Raw genomic sequence first — 23,067 nt, 5'->3', positions numbered from 1 at the left:
TAAGCTGTAAATATGCAACATTATAACGTTAAAAGGAGTATGTAGAACGTTACTCCTTTTCTTTTCATTTTTCTTAGAGAACTAAGGACAAAGCCTCACTAACTCATTTATCTCATCTCGAGCACTTGATTAAACAGGAGTCTGGCAAACGTGTCTTTAAAGAATTTTTTTTTTAATTTTTAAATATTGTGAATATTACCTGCCAAGAGTTTGTGGAAAAGGTGAAACACTGGGACAGTAATTATTTTGTTGGCAGTCTCCACTCCTGAAGAAGCACTTCCTATTTTATCAGGCACTGTTCTCCCTCTCCTGGACGGCGGACGAGGTGGTGTAGCTGACACAGCCCGTTTAGACTGGGATTTCAGCCCTAAAAGAATCAGTAAGATTCTATAGCTAGCCAAAACACTAAGAAATAAAAGAACACTTTCACAATATTTTTAAAAAGAATCACATTTCTAACTAATAACAAAGACAGAGAAATATTTCTTCTGATCTTTATCTCCCAATTTTATTTGCCCTTTATGACACATCATTAATTCTGGTTTCATGTTCATAACTATTTTCAAGAAAGTAAAAAACAATGCTAAATTCTACTGTCTCTGAGATACAGATGATTGCCCGTTTTACTAGCAAGTATTTTTGTGCGACTATGTGCAGGAAAGCTCGCATTAATTCTTCTCTGAAACAGAATAAATGCCACCAGTACAGAGATCTCCTATTTGAGGAGTGAAGTAACATGGACTAAACAATCTTCTTTGAACTAAAATCATCTCACTTATGTTAAAGAAAATATCCTCCAAAATGATCAGTTATCTCGGATATTTTGTCATATTCTTCAGCTGACAGTATGAGTACAAGTCTCTGTACATTGTCAAGCTTAAAATGAGTACCTAAACAGTTCACAAATGTTTAGCATCTGATGAACTATATTACACTTTAAAATAAGTGTAATACTTACACTGCCAATGAGTAACGAATTTCAGGTGCAACGTTTTTATATTCAGTATTAAAACATCACTACAAGACGTTTGCATTAATACTTTGCATTACGTGCATAGATTTGCATATATGCATTATATGCATAAATTTGCATTAATACTTTTTATTACATGAAGTTCCTATTAATACATACTGTTATAATTTTATAAAAACCCAAACAAAATCAAGATTATAAAAAACAGAAAGCTTACCTGAAGCAACAACAACGCTGTAATTGTCCTGAAATCCATTTTCCGCCTTAACTTTTTCTTTCTCTTCATGGTTTTTCTTTTCTTTGTCATCTTTCTGTTCACTAATTAGTTTAGCAGTGATACTTGGAGTATCTGTAAGAAAATATTACCTAAAATACACTGCTTTTCAAAGTCATTAAGCAGGAGGCTACAAATATTTTGAAACAAATATTACACAAGACATTATCGCTAACATGGGTAGAATGTAAATGCATTTAGAAAAAACTGATGAGGTAAAGCCTGATATTTAATCCTCGCTGATACTAATTTAAGGAAATCACCACCGTTCATAAGCCAGGATACTTAAATTCCCATCTCTAGAAAACATTACAAATTACAGTGGTATTACCTCTCAAGGCAATGAAAAGCTATTACCACTAAATTTCCTTTATTTTAGGTACAGTTCAATGTGCTTGCCACCAACAAGTAATCTGGTCCTCACAACATGCATATCAAGAAGGAATATTACTCCAGAATAAGGAAACAGCCTTTAACAAGTTACTGATCTAACCTATTAATGGAAATATGGAATTCAAGCTCAGAACTCTCTTAAAGCATTCTTAAATAGACTTCTTATTCTACAGACAGGAATGGAAAGGAGAAAATTTCAGTAATGAGGATTTGTTTTGCTATTTTTAACTTAAGAAACTTAGATACTTTAAAAGCTGATACTAAGGACTTTAATAAGATAAACTATTTGAATTACTGTTTTCTTTCACTACTCTGGGATATGGCATGCTATTAAAAACCATGAATTGAATGGATGATTGTATAATGATCTGATCTGGCCATTAAGAAATCCAAAAACCTAGAGGAACTGTTTTTTTTTTTTTTTAAACTGTTTTAATATTAGGAATGACTTTCACTAAATAGATATGTTGATACTGATTCTCTTTATACTTTTCTAACTTAACACAATTATGATCTAATGCTTCTTCATAATTTAAAAAGGTGAACGACAATCAAATGACAAAATAGTATTGTTCTGTATTATCTCCTACTCTTTAGCTTTCTTTTAATGTCTAAAAATATCCCCATGATCTCAATTTCTGGTAGACTGCCTTTATAGAGTTCCGTTTTTTTGTGGAATTTAAAAATTCTGTAAATACTATAAGTAATAAATACAGAATGCAACAATACATTTACTTTCTTATAAAAACAACCAAGCAATCCCAAATGGCAAAATCATAACAGAAGTCAGAATTAAATACTTAAATAATACAAAAATCCACACAATCCATAGCATTATTAGGAAAACCAGTAAACATCATTAGGTGCTAAAAACTTAACATAGTGTTATCCCAGTAAACCCCAAATACTAAAAGATACCACTAAGAAAAAATTTTCTCAACATTGTTTAAAATTTTTCTGGTTTGTGTTACCACTTCTGGTCAAGACAAAATAACAAAAACCAGATTTACTCTCCTATCTGAAATAACTAGAGACGAGGAAAGTACATCAAATTGTTTCCAGACAATGGCTATAAGGACTGCAGGAAAGGGATGCCTGGGTGATGAAAACTAATGAGGTGAGCCCAAAGACTTCTACAGCTGCCTGCCTAGAGTTTCCCAGGCCACAGATGGCATAGCACAACTCAGGAATCACCCAAGGTGAGGACAAAGACTTGGAGCCCAGGAAGACAAAGGTGGCTGGCTGCAGTTTTCAGGTCACATTGCCAGGAAGGAAAAGTCTGCATAGAAAGAAAAGAGACCTAGTGTCTTTTCTGAGCATTTTATATGTGGCTTCCTCATATAGGAAAGTGCTTCTCAAAAGTAACAAGGGGACCAACCCCAGGGTCTAAATTGAGGGTTGTAATAGGTAGTGTTCTCAATGCATAGTGAATTCTTAAGAGTTCTCAGAAGGGTATTACCTCATTAGTAAGGCCAAAGTAGCCCTCAACCTTCATTTTCAAATGTGGTACCCTATTTCTATTCCAATGTAGCACTTTTTAAAAATTAAATTCATTAAAATTTAGTTCTTTAGTATCATCAAACATATTTCATATGCTTAAGAGCTACTGCACTAGACAATATAAGTTTATAAAAAACTTCCATCATCACAGTAAGTTCTGCCCTAGATTAAAAGCAGCTCTTGTCCTACCTAATAAAACTTAAAAGCTGCCTCTACAAGCAACAATCTGTTTTCAGTTAATATAACTGCATCCCAAAACAAAATAAAAAATATTTATTAAAATACAAAAATATCAAACACCCAAAAGAAGTAAAAAAGAAATCACATTGCCTGGCATCCAACAAAATTTTCTAGGCAAATAAAGAAGTGATCATATAAAATCCATAATAAGGAAAAAATAATCAACATAAACACACCAATGTGTTTAAGATACTAGACAAAAACTTACACATTTTAGATAAGGAAAAGAAAATACAAAAGAGAACCAAAAGAACTTCTAACAAATAAGACACTACAGAGGAATAGATTTTGAAGACAACAATATAAATTATCCAGAAATTATAAAGAGAGGGGAAAGAAGTTGGGGGGAAAAATGAATAGAGCTTCAATGAGCTGTGAAAGAACTCAAAGAGGCCTAATAAAAATGTATAACTGGAGTTACACAAAGAGAGCAGAGAAACAGGAAGAAAGAAAATACTTGAGACAGCATTTATTAAAAAATAATTTTTTTAAATTTAAAAATTCCAAATTTGATGAAATCTATAAATCCAGAGTAAAGAAAGTCAACAAACACACATCATAAGAAAACTATAAGGCATATAATAATCAAATTGCTTAAAAGCAATTAGAGAAATTTGTAAAAGCAAATATATTGACACAAGACCTTTATTATTTGAAAGCAATATGGTGAAAAGCTATGGGAAGTGGGTAAAACTATTAGGTAATTTTGGGTTACTTGTTTTTATTTTTATACACATTGATAAAATATATACACACATATAAACATGCCACCAAATATGGCTAAAGATCATAAACATGCCGTAAAGGACTAAAGCACTACTAAACAGAGGTTGAATTCAGCACTTGCATAATTTCTGATATTTGCTCTGGATGACTCTCTGTTGAACTTTTTAATAAGAGTAGTATTTTTATACGGCAATCAATTTTTTAAAGCATGTAATAAAGGGAAGTATTTTTTATTCTTAATGACTGAATATGACATTTTAGAAAACAGCATTCCTTATAGTAAATTTCCAGTTATTTGGGGCGCCTGGGTGGCTCAGATGGTTGAACAACTGCCTTTGTCTTGGGTCATGGTTCCAGAAGTCTGGAATTCAGTCCCGCATTGGACTGCCAGCTCGATGGAGAGTCTGCTTCTCCCTCTGACCTTCTCTACCCTCAGCTCTCCCTTAATCTCTCTCTCAAATAAATAAATAAAATCTTAAAAAAAAAATCTTCCAGTTGTTTTGCAATAATGTCTACTACTTTCCCATGATCAAGTTAAGAAACCACAACTGAACTTCAGTACTCTTCCCCACTTGTCCTTTTTTCATTTAATTAATTATGCATTTTTTTCTTCACCATGTAGAAGGAACAATTTCAAGGCTATGATAGAAAAAAAAGTCTGTAAAATCAAATTTTCAAAAAAGTTTAGTTGTACGAGGATAAGGTAGACATCTTCAAATAAGAACAAATGTTATTTATGCAGTTATAATAATACTCTAATATTTTACTGGATAACTTGTAAAAAGAAAAGAATTAGAGTATTATATACATACTTAGGTTAGATACAGTGATTAAAGCCAAAAAAGATTCTTTTCTACCTTATTTTCTCATAGTAATCACATCCGTTCTCATGGTTTAACCTACCTATTATCTCTGTGTGGTGACAACTATTCTAAGCTTAGATTTCTATATCCCACTGATAAATAGACACAAGTTTTTTTCTGAGATATTTACTCTTAACTTCCTACAGTTGTAAGCTTAGGTATCTGGATACAGACAGAAGCATACATATATTTGTATTATAATGCAAACATTCTTAAATTTCATTTATTTTTTAATCTGAGAGCATACATAAGATCAGAGTACTCTGAGGGGCAGAGTGTGTGCCCTGCTTTCTCTCATACCCTCAGGGCTGATTACTGTACTTAGACAAAGAAGATACTCCATCAATTCATCACTAATTTCATTCATAGGACTTCTGAGAGGCAATAAAATCAAACTGTCTAGAGTGGATTTGCATTCTGCCACCAAAAACTGTTTTTATTTTAATAACCTATATGCCCTTCAAAGGCATCATCTTAGAATGCCTTAGAATCATCACCTAAGAATATAAGCAAGAACCTAAGGGAAAATTTCTGTTTTTTTCACTATTACAAACAGTAAGGTCACCAGTCAGATCTACCTATTTCATTTTCACTGCTTGACCATTCATTTTGTCCTGAGATCTGTAAATGTCTGTTCGAGTCCTGTCATCCCAACTTATAGCCTGCAAATCATCTAAGAGAGCCCTTATTGCAAGAAAAGTCCATCACGGCTTCCTAAGGCTTGTCAACATTTCCAACTGTCCATTCTGTCATTACCTCACAGAACACACACCACACCAAAAGAACTATGGGTGCAAGAATGTATTGTACATTTTGTCCCCTTCATCAGCTTCCTACTCATGCTTCAAAATGTGAAGACACACTGACCTTCTCTGTTCATTAAATGGTTGCTGAGTGAGTAAGGCAGTAAAATAAAGTTACAAAAAGTAACAAAATTCTATATAATCTAACATAAAGTCAAAGAAAAAATAATACTTAAATCTGACTTGCCTGACACTCTGTCAAGAACTTCCGACAATGTGGTTGAGACTGGCAAATGAAGTGTTCGGAACTTATGGCCTGCTCCATACATTGGATGCTGGATGACATGGCTTGTGGCATTAATTCTACCTTTATACAGCTGAAAATTCAAAAGAAATCAAGAAGTGGTTTTTTTTTTTTGATACATATACCACTATAAAACAATTTCAAAAGCAAAAAAAGAAAAAAATTTAAAGGCACACAAAATATACAGGGTTGTTTTTGTCTATATTTTAAACTGTGGCACATTTGGCATTTGCTTTGTTGGTCAACTTTTGTACCAGCGCCACTGTACCCAATAATCAGTCACTTCTCCCCCCAACAAATTATACTCTTCATGGTAGGGTATAATCAGGCTACTCATAACAAGGAGGGTAATCCAAAAGAGATTTTATAAGACCTATTATTACATATAAAGGTTATTCTAGTTTCAGTTTGTTATGTTAGAAATTAAGATGCAGAGGTGACTCTAGGTTCTGATATGAAATTATGAAATATCTTTGCATACAGCTAATTATTAAAATTTATTTAACTGTAAAATACTCACTGGACAAGGAGACTGAAGAAACATTGTCACTTTCTCATCTTCCAGCATCAATTGCAAAAATAATCTACGTATAAACCCTGAAATGTTCCCTGATGTTGGAAGGTTCCCTCTTTGTGGAGATGTCTGAAAAAGTTCACAGAGAACCTGGCAAGTAAAGAGATTTAAAAAGTTAAGTGCACTAATTACCTGCAGCTTTGTACTTTCAAGAATAAAAAATACTATCCTCACAGAATATTCCTGTGAATAAGAGAAATCATAGGGTTTTCATATAATAAATACCTAGCTTAACCAAGTTACCTTTAACTTTAGTCAGTATCAATGTGGTTACAATACAACAAAAATTATGGGGAAAAGGGTATTAAAATATAACACAAAGCTTTAATAAGAAGCTGAGAGATGAAAATTAAGCCAGAAAGCAACAAGTCACAAAGTTTTCATGCTATCCAGAGGCACAAGCCAAATTTTCAAATACTCATGGCCTTGGTTAAAATTGATAACCTAACCATTTCCTATAATTAGGCACACTAAGCAGATATAGTTTCACAATAATTACTCTGGACAGCAAGATATCTCGTTATTCTTCTCAATAAATCATTCCAATTTTTTGAAAATTATTGTAACTATCCCTCTAGATTATAATAAAATCTGTTCTGAATAAGCACTCTAAATTAGGGAGTAAAAAAAAAAGCTGATTCCTACTTATTGGTGTCTACCAGATCACAGACAGGATCTATGGTAGTAACTTTATATACATTATGGTATTTGTCTCAAAAACAATCTTTGAGGCAGGTATTTATCATTCCCATTCTACAGGTTGAACAACCTGATGAAAAGTCAAAACAGCCAGAAAGGAACAGAATCTTGCAAAAATCAACTAGAATAGAATTATTCTTGAAATAATCCTAGCTTTCAAGATTTTGGCCCCATGGACTTACTAAAATAAAGTCATTTCTCGTGTTTTGTCAAGAGTCTCCTATCTGAAAACTACCCTCATGACTGCTTCATGGCTACTTCATGAGGCTTCATGCCTCATGGCTACTTCATTAGAAGCAAACCAAGAGTTGTAGCAACCCAGTTACAACAATGTACAATGAAAGCCTCACTGCAGATGATATGCTCGATGACCACCCTCAAGTGGTCACTCATCTTTCAGAAGCTGAAGTGTTGTTCTTCTTGGCTCGTTCTTTTTACTGGATGGGGGCAGGGGCTGGAAGGGAAGGTGAGTTTAAAAGGAGCAATATGTCAATTATAGCTAGAATCACCATGAATTTGCCCATTATCTCATCAAAAGGCCTATGTGACACTTGAGGGAAGGAGGGAGCAGATATGGTCAGGACTTTAATTATGGTTTAAATTTCTCAACTAATTTCATTAGTGTTATTTAACAGTGTATTAAAATAAGATGCCTAAAACAATAAGCCAATTTTTCTAATCTTACCTGGGCCATCAGTTTTTGATTATTAGGGTGGCATGAAATGCACTGCAGAAAGAATGCAACAGTTGCATTCTCAATTGCTGTCCTCTGTTGAGTGGTCAATCCTGTTGGAGCAGCTGAAGAAAGAGAGGCTGATCTTGCACTAGTCTGCTGGGCACCTAAATGTCCTCCAGAAGCAGACCCAGAGTGACACAGTAAAAACAGAAGTGCTGTCCACAGTGGATTGACTTCAGACCCACCGAGCCAGTCTTTCATAACATGGCTACTGCCAACTTCTGTCAAAAACCTAAGAATAGGAGCAACCAGGTCTGCTGTGATAGGCATCTTATTACATTGTTGTGCAACATGATGCCGCCTGAGCTTGTCCTGGGAAATATCTATTGACTGAGCAATGCTTTCTGAGTAAGAAATGTGACTAAAGCAAAAACTAGCCAGACTTCTCACAAGAAGAGAAGGCAAACCTGAGTCCAATAATTGTTTGATCGCTTCTGGAGATTGAGAAGACGAGGCAAGGGTCGCCAAATGTGATTCAGTTAGTGCAAGAGGTGCTTGTGCATTTTTAGAGTCATCTGTTAAGGATGAAGTAAGATCTTGCTTTTTGCTATCATCAGTCATGGACAGTCTGTGATGACACTGCACTGGAGGAGGGGTAATTCCCATCCAGCCCATGAGCAAAGAAAAATAACTTGGGTGTATATGACACATGGAGCAAAGTAGACTGTCAACAGCTTTCTTCAAAACCATATTGCAGGGAAGAGACATGGACCAATTAAAAAGTAACCTAGGGGAATAAAAGATGCCAGGTTAACACTACATATGTATCTTTAGAAAGATGTCATTGTTTCTAATACTTCTATATGAAATCAAGCTATACTCTATAAAATTGTAAAATCTATAAAATTATACATTTTATTTGACATAAAATATTATGACACTGTAAGATTTCAGAAGACTGCTTGTGATATACATTATTTACATATTTAAGTAGACAAAGTTAGACTTGTAAAAGGAGTTAAAAAAAAAAGGTCTATATTAAAATGGCTCTACCATTCTCTGTGTGACCTCAAAAAAGTCACATAAAGGAACATTGAAAAACTATACAAAAGAAATGTTTAGATTGAATTTGATATGACTGATGGCTTAAATTTACATGTGCAAATCAAAAACTATTAGGGAGTTTCACTAGTAAGTTCTGGGTTATGCCAACTAAGAAGGCCAAATATGAAAATGACAGACTATCTAAGGACCAAAGGCCAATCATTTAAGAGTCATGAATTCCTCAGAAATAGATATGATATTCTATTACACACTTAGCACTTATCAAGCAGTAAGTTCAGCAAAGCTTTAGCTGAGTATGGTAAAGAAATGTAGGTAAGTGGAAACTTCCACAAGAACAACTGTATCAGATATCTAAAAAGTAGTAAAAAAAAAAAAAAAACTAACCATAAAAACTCTCTGAAGTAGTAACTCTTTCCAAATTTCTAGCTATACTTTTTCTCCCTAGTTGTACACTAAAGATAAAAACAAAAACTGATGGGTTTGGGGCCTGGGTGGCTCAATCAGTTAAGCATCTGACAACTGCATCTCTCTCAGGTCAGGTTTTGATCTCAAGGTCATGAGTTCAAGCCCTGCAGTGGGCTCCAGGCTGGCCATGGAGCCTATTTAAAAAAAAAAAAAAAAAAATTCTGGTGGTTAAATTTGCAAAAAACCATAAATACTACTACAAACTGGAGGAATACATACATTAAAACACTCTGTTTTTAGGTGGGAAAAGCAGGCAATGACATGAATATAAATTAATTAAATTTGTGTGACACTTAATACAAAACTATACCTCACTATATTCAACTACTACTTTCAAAGTATTATATCATTACCCAAATACGCATATAAAATACTGTTTCACCAAGTGAAAACCTATAAAGCTTTATCTAGTACTGAGGAAAAAAGGATTTAAAAAGTAATACTTACTCAAAGAGCTCTCGGTCCAGCAGTGCTGGTAAATCATACTCTACAAGCAGTTCATAACTATGCCAAAGAATGGCTGCCACACAGTGAAGATGAGAAGGAGATGGCATGAGAAGACCATACTCTACTGTGGAAGAGTTAGGAGACATGTAGCTCATCCGACCACTTCTCCTCATAGCAGCTACTCTTGCAGAATCACTGACCCATTTTAACAAGGCCTGGATTCTTAAAAGAAAATGAATTCAAATAACCAATTATACCACCATCAACATTTAATCTGGATAAATATCACCATTACATCTAAGCAACGTGTATGTGAGAATAATACACTAACTGTTTTCGGTAATTTTAATCTAAGATAGGAAGGGAAAGGAAGTTATATAAGGAGAAAGAATGTGGTAGTTCTAGTTTTCCCATAATCTTACTAATCTCAACTGATAATCAAAGTGTTTGAAATAACATAATTTTAAAAATTTTATAAATACTGATTAATTTCTTAACTCATTTGTTAAAAAAAAACCACAAACCTATCACTATCAGAAATTATAGGATACAAAACTTAACAAATTCACTCTTGTAAATTTTATTTTGTAATGAATCCACACAACTGCAAGCAGTAATCTGGTGCTTATTCTTCACTGTGCAATACAGCATGTGCCATAGCTCTGGCCCCCAAATATTAAATACCAGTAGTAGCCACCCATCCCCCTTCACTGTGAAAACAGAATAAAGCCCCAACATATGTACTTTTTTTTTTTTTTTTTTTTCAAGTGCCAACCTACCCTCAACACCCTGGAGCAGGAGGCTACTGACTGAGAACAATACTTTTTAAAGCAGTAAGGCTTTGGAGTTTATGTAAAATACAGAAAATGGGATAAGAGTTCTTAAAACAAGGTGTTTATATTTTTGTTTGTTTTCACATTTCTAGTTTACATCAAAAGATTCTTTGCTTCCGGGTAAAAGAAATGGGGGTAGTAAAGTAAATAATGCTAATTAATTTTGTATGATAGAAAATTAAGAGAAGACAGAAAAAGAGAAGAGAGATAAGCAATTAGGGAGGAGTAAGATTTTCTCAATCCATAGACGCCAACAATCTTGTTATTATGTCAGTTCTAAAAGTTACATTTTTAAAAGTATTATGCAGTAAAAACAACTTTGTTCACAGCAATTTTCTTATGATAAAAACCATAAAACTATTAAAGAATCAAATAACTGTAAGAGATGTTAAGAAAACTGTTCCAGAAAAATATTTAAAACTCATTTTTTATATTCTTTTTAACCCTATTAATCACTATAATTCAAACTTGGCACAAATTTCTTTTATCAAAAAAATTTTTTTAAAAATTTCTATTTTTAAATAGAATGACCATGTAATTTATGTAAGGGAAAAAGCTTAATGGAAATCAGCTTATTTAATATTTTGAAGTCATGCTGAAAATAAGTTTACTTGGTTAAATGTCATTTAAACATTTTAAATTAGAAAATATGAAAGCAACTAGCCTAAAATAAATAAAAGCCATTACAGTATCAGTGGTTAAAGTATCAATATTTACTAGGCTTCTTCCACGCCTGACACTCTACTATATACTGCCAAGACTGACCTATGTAAATCTTCCCTTGTGAGTGATGGTATCCTGACTCCTCAAACCAAAAGCTGAATTCAATGAACTTGGTCACTCTAGTATCTGGCCAGGCATATAGCAGCTACTTAGTAAATACTTATGAGTTAAGTACCCACAAAAATTAATAATTTGGTAGTTTATATATAAATTAATAAAATCTCTAATGTTCTCAAATGCTAATCAATATATTAAAGGATGACGTAACTCAGAAAACAAAAGATCATTTGTTTATAGAGTTACGTACACTATAAATGTTCTTCTGATATAAAGGATATGCATCAAAGAAAATGCCAAATCACAACTCAAAAATTTACCAATAAAAACATGTTTCAAAAATACTTGGGAATTCTTACCAATTTGAAGGTAGAAGACATCAAGGAAAAGAACTACATTAGTAAAACTCACTTAAAAATTACCTACACTAAAACATCACTAAACATCTAGGTGAAATGTTTAGATGTTATTTACTTGGTATGATAGTGTTTAACTTTGTGGTAGGAGAGAGAAAAATGCAAAGTCTAATGAAAAGCTGTCAATGAATATTATAAATAATAATAAGCAATCAAAACAAATACTATTATCATTGTCAAAACAGTCTTCACACCTAATATGGACACAATATTCCTATATTCAGATAGTTAGTAAATACTACCGAAGACAGAAGTATGATTATGAGATCATTACAACTTATAAAGATCTCATCACAACACTGTTCACAGAGAAATATCTAGTATTTTATTTCATTCCAATGAAAATATAGCATTAAAAATTCTATTTGAGTTCAAATTTGCTTAAAATATGTCCACATACATAAAGATTTATGTTAAATGTTCACAAAAATCTCTAGAAGTAGTATCAGATAAAGCACACAGGTAAATGTGCAATGTAATTAACAGTCTTAACCTTTATGAAAGCTCTAAGGAGAAAGAATTACAAGGAATACTGACTACCATGTGATTGTGTGTATATGTGTCCATAAACAAAAAACAAGATCAACGTATACCTGTCTTTTGTTCCAGGATCCTGAGTTGTTCCAAGCTGGTAAAGAATATCTATTGTAGAATCAGAAGACAGTCCATTCAGTCTTCCAAAAAGTAAAGGGCTGTTCAAATCTTGCCATAAAGAACCAAAGGAAAGTTTGTTCGATCAGCAAATGGTATAAGAAGATTTGCTCAATTTAATTTTAAATTGTTAATGAAAAATAACTCTTCTATAAAATTATAACAAAAATAACAAACCAACCCCTAAAACATTGAAAACCATAAAGGAAATTAATTTCAGAAACAAGCTACATTACAGAGATCACATAATTCAACCATCATTATTTGACAGACAGGTATAACTTAAACTATCAAAGTTAACTGTCACCTGTAGGATCACTGCCTGATGCTGCACAGTTTCTCAGAAGAATGTCTATAAGCTTCAGGCCAATTCTAGTGGACTGCAGTCCTATCTTTACAAGCACGACCTCGATGTTCGGGGAATGCATTCCGCAATATGGGGACATCAATAACGCAGCACAAGTCTGTAGCAGATTAGCAGTGGGAGCAGCTGCACTGGCCATCATTCCTTCCAGATCACTGATGTGAGTAAGGCAATGATGTAATAACCGTAACCATCCAATACTGAAATATACAACACAAAATGGCTTATGTGGTAAACTTAAGTAGCTCAGATTATTTCTGGGGTAAAATAAAACAAATCAGCATGCTGTGTTTCATAAATAACAGCAATCTGTGTAAAAAAATGCTGTAAGATCAATAAGGAATTAAACACACTGAGTTTTCTCCATAACACAACAAACGATACTTACCCACTAATCCCATTTAGGAACTACATGGTTCTCTTTTAAATTAGTCAGAAAATATTTTTATGTATCCATATATTTATATGTTTAAATATAAACTGTGCAAAATTAGAGCTGTACAAAATGATAAAGTCTTGGCCGCTTAAGAATAAAACAAAAACCCTAAATTTTTTATCTGGTAAAACTTCCAACAGAACCAGTCTATAAAATCTTCAACTATCAAAATTTATCAGATGAATGTGAATAAAAGGATATATTCAGGTCTTGGTTTACTTGGTCAATTTGTAGGATTCCAAGCTAACCCTTCTATATTAATTGGCATCTAGGAACTACCATATGACGAGGTCTCTGTCCATATAGTCAATTTGTATGGCCCAGATGTATCCTAGTAACAGACACTTGGGAAGTCTTATATTAGACTGTGATCCAAAGAAGAGAAACCCATACCCATATATGTACCACACTGTAAATCTACAGTCTAAATCTCAAGAATTAAACACACATAAATCTCAATTTTAACCAGCCTCAAGTTCCAGTTCTACAGAATTAGTATCTCTATTGCACCAAATAAAACTATGGTATTATATAAATTACCTATGGAGCAAAGAACTTCCTAAGCCCTAAAAAAAGAAACCACAGAATAAATAATTTCATAAAAAGCTCAGAAAGCTTTTTTAAAAAAATGAGATACATAACATACCTCGTTTTGGATACCTGATCTTCAGATGGAAGAAAGGGATTATTAACTGTTGCTGAAGAAGTGGTACCAAAAGCAGTGAGGCCCAGTAATTTAATTTGTGAAAGGCCTAATGTGCTTGCATCTCGTGGGCGATGAAGTCTAAGGCAGACGGCAGAAGCTACTTCAGCTTTTACCAGCTGAATTTTTATGTAGGTGAGACCACTTGTGACAACAGGAGTAGACAAAGGTAGCATGTTTACCCCATCTGCACTCACTTCAACAGACACTGAGGACGGGCAGGCTGTAGGAAAAGAATATTTAAAAATTACTAAAGAAAATGTGAACTGGACTTCATGGTTGAGTGGAAATCCCAGTAAAACAGAAGCTTTTAGTTATATTCACTATGAGTTTGCAAAAAGAAAATTTATATGCCACATCATACTTTGTCAATGACTTTCAAAATAATTGATTTTGGAACGATTTTCCAAGACAAAATATGAGATCTACAATATAGCGGAAAGAGTATTTTTAAAATTCTAACATTCACCTAAAAAAAGGATTAACTGAAAATACACATGTACACCTTGAGTCTTCACAAGGAAAAAACCTGCCAAACTGGCAATTGCTCTATTATTTCTACTTCACTCAGAATTAGTACCAGCAATGTGGAATATTTTATTAATATGCCATGGTTTACTGTTGTTATATCATTTGGCAAAGAAAATATAAAAAAACAAAATGCTTTTCTACCAACTCATATTTCAGTACTACCACATTGCAATGATTTTTAATACAGCTGAGTTAAGCTGCTTTTGCCTCTAATATTTTATTTCCCTTTCAAATTTAACAAAAACATCCAGGTGACTTTATTTTAAATCATTTTCTGCTAAAATTTAAGTAGACTCAACGAAATCATATGGGAAAATTATTTCTAACATAACATGGAACCCCATATAAAAATGTAGCTATGGGAGGTGCCTGGGTGGCTCAGTTATTAAGCATCTGCCTTCAGCTCAAGTCTTGGTCCCAGGGTCCTGGGATGGAGCCCCGCATAGGACTCCCTGCTTGGCAGGAAGCCTGCTTCTCCCTTTCCCACTTCCCCTGCTTGTGTGTTCCCTCCCTTGCTGTCTGTCCTCTCTATCAAATACATAAAATCTTAAAAAGAAAAAAAAAAAAAGAAAGGTAGTTATTAACTAAAATGACCTTTGAACATTTATCTTAATTTTAATTTCAATTATAAAATTAGGAGGTAACTTTTACTATATGCCAATTACATACTAGGTTACACCAAGAACTAGACAAGTCTTATCAATTTTGAAATTTAATCTTCACTTTTGAGAAAAGTATTATCCAAATTTTACACAAATTGACAAAGTCAAAGAGATTAAATAATCCTAATTCTCACATGAACAAATGGCACATTTTATATTCAAGCCCATATTTGATTCTAAAGGCTATGTTATTTCCAGTGGAACAAAACATATCTTCAATTTCTGCTCCAATCCAGTATTAAAACCAAAATGTTTTATTAAGCACAGTTATAGTAGGCACACCTAACCTAGTGATTTTTGAGAGTGAGTGTGTATGTGCCCGTGCGTGTGCAGGAGTAGGGTGGGTGCCGGGTTGGGGGAAAACGAGTGGGGGCGCTGTGGGGGTATACGCAGAGGAAGAGGAGGAGACAGAATACTAAGCAGACTCAAAGCCATGTGGAACCCGACGCAGGGCTCGATCTCATGATCTTTGAGATCATGAGCTAAGCTACAATCAAGAGTTTGCTTAACTGAACTGAGCCACCCAGGTGCCCCCAAAAGTAGCAATTTTTTTTATAATGAACAGAGTTCATCCCTGTAACACTCTTCCTATCTCAGTTCCCATGTGCAAATTCACTTCAAAGCCATGATGTACATGGACCACTCGTAACTCCTTCTAAATAAAATCAATTCCTTCCTCACCTTAGCTTTTCCTCTACATCTAATACTTATATTTTACTATGTAATACAGTAGTTTTTGATCTGCTAAAACACTATGAATTCACACATTTTTCTTCTGCAATTATATTCATTATATTGGTTTTTATCTAAGCGTGAATGCCACAAGTATATTAAAAAATAACAGTAGTCTAAAAAAATTAACAGTAGTCTAATTTTGCAAGTGGAACATTTCTTCTTCCACATATGCCAGGATCTAAAAAGTTTCCCACAGTTCTTCACCCAATTATTGAGTGACATCTGACAATCAGAATTAATCAGCAACATAAATGAATGTGACAATTTCAACAATTCTGTAAAAGTCACTATGTTTATACTGAAAGAATTTGGGGATAAAATAATGCAAATAGTATTTCACATTCCTTTATGAATACTTGAAAGAGCTGTTGCTCCTTTTAACGTAAAACTTGTTTTCTAAAAATTCTTTTGAATGGCTTACCTTGGAAAGTGACAAAACTTATCAATGAAAAGCATCAAATGATATTCAAAATAGTACAAATTGAAAAAATTCACACTGTAATATGCAAAATATTACAATAAAATATTCTTTACATGTTCTTATAATGGGAAGGGGGAAAGACTAATACATCTAATAGATTTAATTTCACATTATAGGACTCACACTGAGGATAGGGATAGAGAAAATAACATTCTATCTACGGGTGTATAAACTAATCTCAACATTACAGCTTAATTTAGGAAGAAAGGCAAGGCAAAATTATATATAACTGAAGGATATCTGTTTGGATTTCATGAAACATTCTATTTGTTTGAAGGGAACAGCCATGACGATTCAGCTCATGGGAAATGATTTCATGGTAATGTTGAATATTATACAAAAAAAACCTTCAAAAGTAAGCAATTGGGGAATCATAATTAAGTGTATCACTATTTGCCAAGTATTTTTCATATTTTTAAATGTTTCTCAATTATAGTTTATTTTCATAATGCTTCTTTACAAAAAATATGACTCACTTGCAAGAGATGCAAGATGCGGCTGGATATGTATCTCTTTCAGAAGCACTGCTGCAGGAAGGTGAATGGTAAGGTCGCACCAAGCCTCCTCTGGCAGAAAGATGTAGGACCAAGCAGCAGAGCGAGCTCTTCTATGGGGTGGCGTGGCCTGTAAAAGCACCTCAGCTGGTTGGGCAGTAGGACTACTAGATGTAATTGTACCTACAGAAGAGATTTTAAATATAAAAAGAACTTCATAGAAAAAAACAAATAAAACATCAAGAAGTTTCAAATCGCAATAATTAAAACTAGAAAAAATTAGATAAACCATAAACATACGATACTATGGATGTACTTAGTACATCTAGTGTGAGCTAGTCAACTTGCAAAGTGACAAGTTCATTACTGTTGTCTAATTTCTTGGTACTCACATGTTGAATGAAAATTAAAGTAGCAGTAACAACAAATCTAGCACAACTCTCAAATAATTTAAGGAAAAATACTATGTTCAAGAAAACCTTCAACTTGAAAAGAATCACCTTTATCTTGGTTGTCACTATTCTTGAGTCAGAAACATGAAAAGAAATATATATAAGGAAACTATGTAAACTGTGAAAAGGAGTAACTAAATCTGAGGCTACTTTAAAAAATCATTCAAAATAAGAAGGAACAAGTCCTTTAACAGATTAATATTTACAATGAAAACTGACATAAGAATTTGCTAGTTTGACAAATTGTTGTACTATTTAACTCAGAAATAAAAACAAATGTGATTGCTAAAAAAAACATTAAAAACTTGCTTCTAATCAACTAATTGTTTGTAACTGGCGTTACTTGTAACATGATCAACTTACTTCAACAACTATTTTTGCTTCATACCAGTTAAATAAACTATAAACCCATACCAATAAGATTTAATAATCCTTGGGGCACCTGGGTGGCCCAGTGGGTTGAGCCTCTGTCTTCGGCTCAGGTCATGGTCTCAGGGTCCTGAGACTGAGCCCTGCATGGGGCTCTCCGCTCAGCAGGGAGCCTGCTTTCCCCTGACTCTCTGCCTACTTGTGATCACTCTCTGTCAAATAAATAAATAAAATCTTAAAAAAAAAAGATTTAATTATTCTTTTCTTACCCAGGGGTGCAAAGTTATGGATCCCTTCTGCATTGTCAGGCTCAGAAGCTAGTATTCTTGTTTTCAAACTGCTATCAACAGCTTTATTTGGACCAGAGTCAAGGAATTTCATAATAGTTGATACCATACTTCTTGCGGTGTTTACAATAGCCCTTGTGCTAGTAACCATATTGTTGCAAATCAGCTGAACACCACCTAAATTTACAAAGAACACCAAATGAAAATTATCTTAAGATAGTCTGACACTGAGTCACCATTTGCAGAGCAATACAAAAACGAGATCATACACTATCACATGATTATACTAAAAAACAATTTTTGGAACTTATCTTACCCATATCATGGAATGCTTTCAAGGCATCACTAGTATCTAATACTCTCAAAATAAACCACAGTAATGGTTCAGATAACTGACAGGTAGCAAGAGAGCCCTAGGGGGGAAAAAAAGTATATTGTGACTTTAAAAATCTTAATTATGACTTTCCTGTGAATCAGAACAATAAAACTTATTAAATGTAATATTCTTTTATAGTTAATGATTCATAGCAGCCTTAATCTAAATCACTATATACAACATATCTGCCAAAATACATAAGAAATCTTACCTGAATCAGAAAGGAAGTATACAGTATCCTCTCTGAACTCAGAATATTTTTTTTAAAGCATATGTCTATACCTACTACTTTCATTTTTGACCTTAATGTGCATTCATTTTGTTTTCCATTAGATGCTAATTTCATTTAAAAATGAATCCTTCTTAAATCTTTCTATCTACTCATGGAAAAACACACATACATGCAATAAATTTTTAAGAAAATGGTAATTTTACACTAACAAAATACTCCTTAAAGAAGTATATTTTAAAACCTGTATTTGAAAAAAAATGGTAAATAGACTAGAAGTTAAAATAATCACACTGGTTCCTATAATTTCATTTTATAAGGAAAGATAAAAAGCAATAGTATTTTAACTATTTTCCTTTTAAAACCACCCAAATCCCTTTCAGCTGAAAGGAAACTAAACATACAACGTAGCTTGAAAAAAGGGTGCATTAAATTTTCATATGTAACATCTACAGAGAACATTTTGGTATTCAACTATGCTATTTGCAGGGGAAAAGAAAGAACTATTTCTTCAGACAATGGGGGAAAAGTCTAAAATTTAATAATATGCTAAATGTTTTTTATTCTTCTATCACTGTAGTCATTTTTGACAATATCAACTCTAGCAAATATTACATTCTAACTTCTAGGAATAGTCTACAGTTCTCACCTAATGCTGCTGCTCTTTTTCCAATACATGACATGAGTCCTCTGTTCTCTGTTCTAGAATAATTCTCTATTTTCACTGCTACAAACTATTTACATCACTGAAATAGTTGCCGGGTTGAACTTACTTGTCTGCCCATATATCCACAGGCCATGTAGGTTAAAATTGGCTGCAGCATCATGTGGACTGTAGAAGCTTTTTTACTGAGGGTCGTCAGTATGGTAAATAATCCATCCCCTACTGATATGGCATCTAACCCACCATGAAAGTTCTCATGTTTGGTAAGATGTAATCCACTTGCTCCTAGTTTAAATAAAAAGATTACACATTTTTTGAGAAGTATATCCCTAAAAACCAGTAATTAAAAGCTTAGAAGTCATTTCTCCTGAAACCACTGAAGGATGGTTATTCAACAGTTGTGTGTGTGTGAGTGTGTGTGTGTGTGTGTGTGTGTGTATGTGTTTATCTATCTATCCATGAAACTGAGGTATTTATCATAGCATTCAGTAAAGCGTATTTTTGGATACCTTTTCACACGAGATACCTCTATTGCAGGTGACAATAAAAAGAAGTTGCTCTATGACTGAGCAACGTCATCTTACACATTAGCTATGTATGGAGAAGAAAGAAAAAGAAGAGAAAGTGATGTGTACATAACTATACTTCAAATCATCCAATTAAAAAAAAAAAGATATATGATGACTGTTTCCTTAACACAAAGAATTAAGTAAAAATAGACTGGAATGAATTTTGTCACAATTTACAGAAGTTTAATTATTTGAAAAAAATTAACACAAGATATTATCTTTCAAATAGGCAACCATATAGAAATTTTACATTGGTATGTAGTCACAAAAACTGTTACACTTTGGATAAAATTTTATATTTCACTTCTTAATCAAATGTGAATAAATAAAACCTTACTGGTTCCCAAATACAAAATTTGATGTAGTATCCTTTATCTATAAAATATTAGAGATGTACAACTATAGATTGTGGTACTTTACTTAGAAGACTGGTTTTTTTTTTTTCTTAATTTAACAAACTATAAGTTATTTGGCTAGTAATTTCCAAAACTCACACTTAAATTCTTCCTAATTTCAGTTTCACTTATTGACAGAAGCCAGTTTGTAAGTTTTCACTTACATAATGCTAAGAAGTTTGCAATAAAGTAGCTTTATACTATAAAGTGGTAAAAAATGAATCTATATGTTGCTCAAGAAAAGAGATACAATACCAGGAATAAGTATAAAATTAAATATTCTCAATACGTACCAATTATCATCGCCATGGCACTGCTATTACACAGGCCCAGAGCAGACAAAATCTGGCTCATAATCTGTTGGTTGGCTAACACTAAGTCAGCGACATATGCAGGTGATCCTTGAATACTACTACTGCTTCCATTTCCATCTTTGCCTCCTGAGACTTTCTCTTCATCTGAAACACTGTCTGTTGTGTTGGTGGTCACAGACACTCTTGCACTGTATTCTCTGTTGTCTGAAAGAGGCAGCTGTACTAAGATGTTTACCAGTTTTAACAAATCGAACATGAGCTGATCTCTTGTCATTTCTCCACAAACTGCTTTTGCATCACCTGGACGAATGAGGTTGGCAAAGAGTCCCCCAAAGCATGCTCGAGCACCCACTGAGCTATCAGAGCCACTTCGAGACATGACTTTGTCTGAGCAAGTGATATAGTGGTGCACTAAAAAGGTGACGGACTCTATGACAGCAGAAATAGTACTAATGGAAACAACTTCAAAATTCTGCTCCAGAGTAAATTCTAAGAGCTTTACTTGGGCATCAAGAGGTCCTTGGCCTGTCTGGAAAGCACCCCTGCAGAAAAAGGTAAGAGGATTAAAAATTAATCCGGTTCAACTTTTTGTAAAGTAACCATCACATACCAGAAAGCGAGCAATTAAACTCTTGGTATTCTCTTTCATTTTGCAGCAAATGGTTTCCATCTCTTCCTGAGTCATTCTTACCCTCTTCTCCATTTTACAAAACAAAAAATGACTTCCCTTCCAAATAGAAAGGAAAAGACAAGTAAATCAAAGAGGTGATTTTGAAACCCCAGACCAAAATATTTCAGCATTACATGGCACTCCTCATAATGGGATAAACTCTGGCTTTTCATATCCTCAAATGGTGCTGTTTTAAACATTCTCTACCAACTATGATTTTCAAAAATTAAGATTTGGTCAAATAATTCTTATGCATCAAAATTAAATGCTCTCTGGTTTTGCTCATGTCTTCTAAGACATAAAAAGCTGGAAAGAACAGTGCCCCTAAATTAACAGGAGAAATTCAAAGTAGCTAAAAAGTTTATAAACCCATTAGATAGCTTAAAATCCATGAGAATATAGGCACCTCCAAGGAGCATTGGCTCTCCTGTGGCAGAATGTGAGAAGAGACATTGGCAACATTCAAACGAGTAAGAAGAATTCAGCTAAAATATTTAACAACTTGGTACACCCTGGTGTATGGAAAGGTAATAACACAGAACCCTTGGTGTTCAAGCCCATTTACAAGCACCCAACCTCCTCAAACCCCCTTGCCACACACATTACCCTATACATATATTCTATTTGGCTGTTCGTGATTTACATAGTTTATAATAAACCAGTAAATATAAGTAAAATGTTCTTCCTGGGTTCTATGTCATTTTTACAAATTATCAAAACTGAAGAGAATGCTGCGAGAACCTCTGGATTTGTACCCAAATCTGACAGAAGTATGATAGCCTGGGACCTAGGACTCACAAGTGCCCTCTCAAGTGAGGGCAATCTTATGGGACTGAGGAGTTAAACCTGCAACTCTGATGCTGACTTTGGAAAGGGACTGAAGGGGATGGCAAAGCTTTATGTTCATTCTCTGAAAATATCAGTAATACTGATAAACTTCTAGCAAGAATGACCTATTTAAGTAAATAAAAATTATCAAAATTAGAAATGAAATAAAGGAATCAAACTAGAACCTATCAACATTAAAAGGATAATAAGGAATAATATCAATACTTCAACATAGAAGAAATGAACAAATTCCTTCAAGATGCAAACTGCCAAATGTCACTCAAGAAGTAGAAAACCTGAATAACCCTTCACCTATGAAATAAGTGGAACATTTTTTCTTACAAGAAAACTCCAGACTCAGTATGCCTCAGTGGCGAAAACTATCAAATATTTAAGTGAGCAGTACTACCAGTTTTACACAATCTCTTTCATAAAATAGAAAAGGGATCCCCCAATTTATGAGTCTAAAATATATATAAAAGATATATAATATATAATTATATATAATAATATATAAAATATATTAAAAATACACACTTTACATAAAAACTGGACATTGTAAGAAAGTGCAAACATCCCTCAAAAAAACACAGATTCAAAATCAACAAAATGGGGCCCCTGGGTGGCTCAGTGGGTTAAAGCCTCTGCTTTCGGCTCAGGTCATGATCCCAGGGACCTGGGATCGAGCCCCGAATCGGGCTCTCTACTCAGCAGGGAGCCTGCTTCCTCCTCTCCCTCTGCCTGCCTCTCTGCCTACTTGTGATCTCTGTCTGTCAAATAAATAAATAAAAATCTTAAAAAAAAAAAAAAAACAAAAAACAAAATCAACAAAATGTTTAACTAATTCCACTCAGCAAGTTTGAAAAGGATAAAACCTCATGACCCA

The 23,067-nt window shown here is 33.7% G+C and overlaps 1 protein-coding gene across 11 annotated transcripts in view; it reads right to left on the bottom strand.

Annotated features, from left to right (window-relative positions):
- Nucleotides 1–23,067, bottom strand: part of BIRC6 (baculoviral IAP repeat containing 6) — a 227,342-nt gene that overhangs the window by 73,957 nt on the left and 130,318 nt on the right. For all 11 annotated transcript variants that reach the window (XR_201180.3, XM_045079285.1, XM_004777910.3 and 8 more), the window contains 14 exons: nt 20,663–21,225; nt 19,515–19,690; nt 18,453–18,549; nt 18,119–18,313; nt 17,011–17,211; nt 14,069–14,348; nt 12,930–13,186; nt 12,565–12,673; nt 9,943–10,164; nt 7,975–8,752; nt 6,537–6,680; nt 5,960–6,089; nt 1,191–1,322; nt 200–367 (listed from right to left, as the gene is read on the bottom strand). Coding sequence is in view for 10 of the 11 variants with exons in the window: in XM_045079285.1 (XP_044935220.1) it covers nt 200–367; nt 1,191–1,322; nt 5,960–6,089; nt 6,537–6,680; nt 7,975–8,752; nt 9,943–10,164; nt 12,565–12,673; nt 12,930–13,186; nt 14,069–14,348; nt 17,011–17,211; nt 18,119–18,313; nt 18,453–18,549; nt 19,515–19,690; nt 20,663–21,225 (3,452 nt within the window). In the remaining variant the exon portion in view is untranslated. The remainder of the gene's footprint in view (nt 1–199; nt 368–1,190; nt 1,323–5,959; nt 6,090–6,536; nt 6,681–7,974; nt 8,753–9,942; nt 10,165–12,564; nt 12,674–12,929; nt 13,187–14,068; nt 14,349–17,010; nt 17,212–18,118; nt 18,314–18,452; nt 18,550–19,514; nt 19,691–20,662; nt 21,226–23,067) is intronic.

The sequence above is a fragment of the Mustela putorius genome, unplaced genomic scaffold (assembly GCF_011764305.1).
Source record: "Mustela putorius furo isolate JIRA1106 unplaced genomic scaffold, ASM1176430v1.1 tig00000281_pilon_pilon_pilon, whole genome shotgun sequence".
Classification (NCBI taxonomy): domain Eukaryota; kingdom Metazoa; phylum Chordata; class Mammalia; order Carnivora; family Mustelidae; genus Mustela; species Mustela putorius.
Note: the sequence above shows the minus strand (reverse complement) of the source record. Positions and strands in the feature narration are given on the sequence as shown.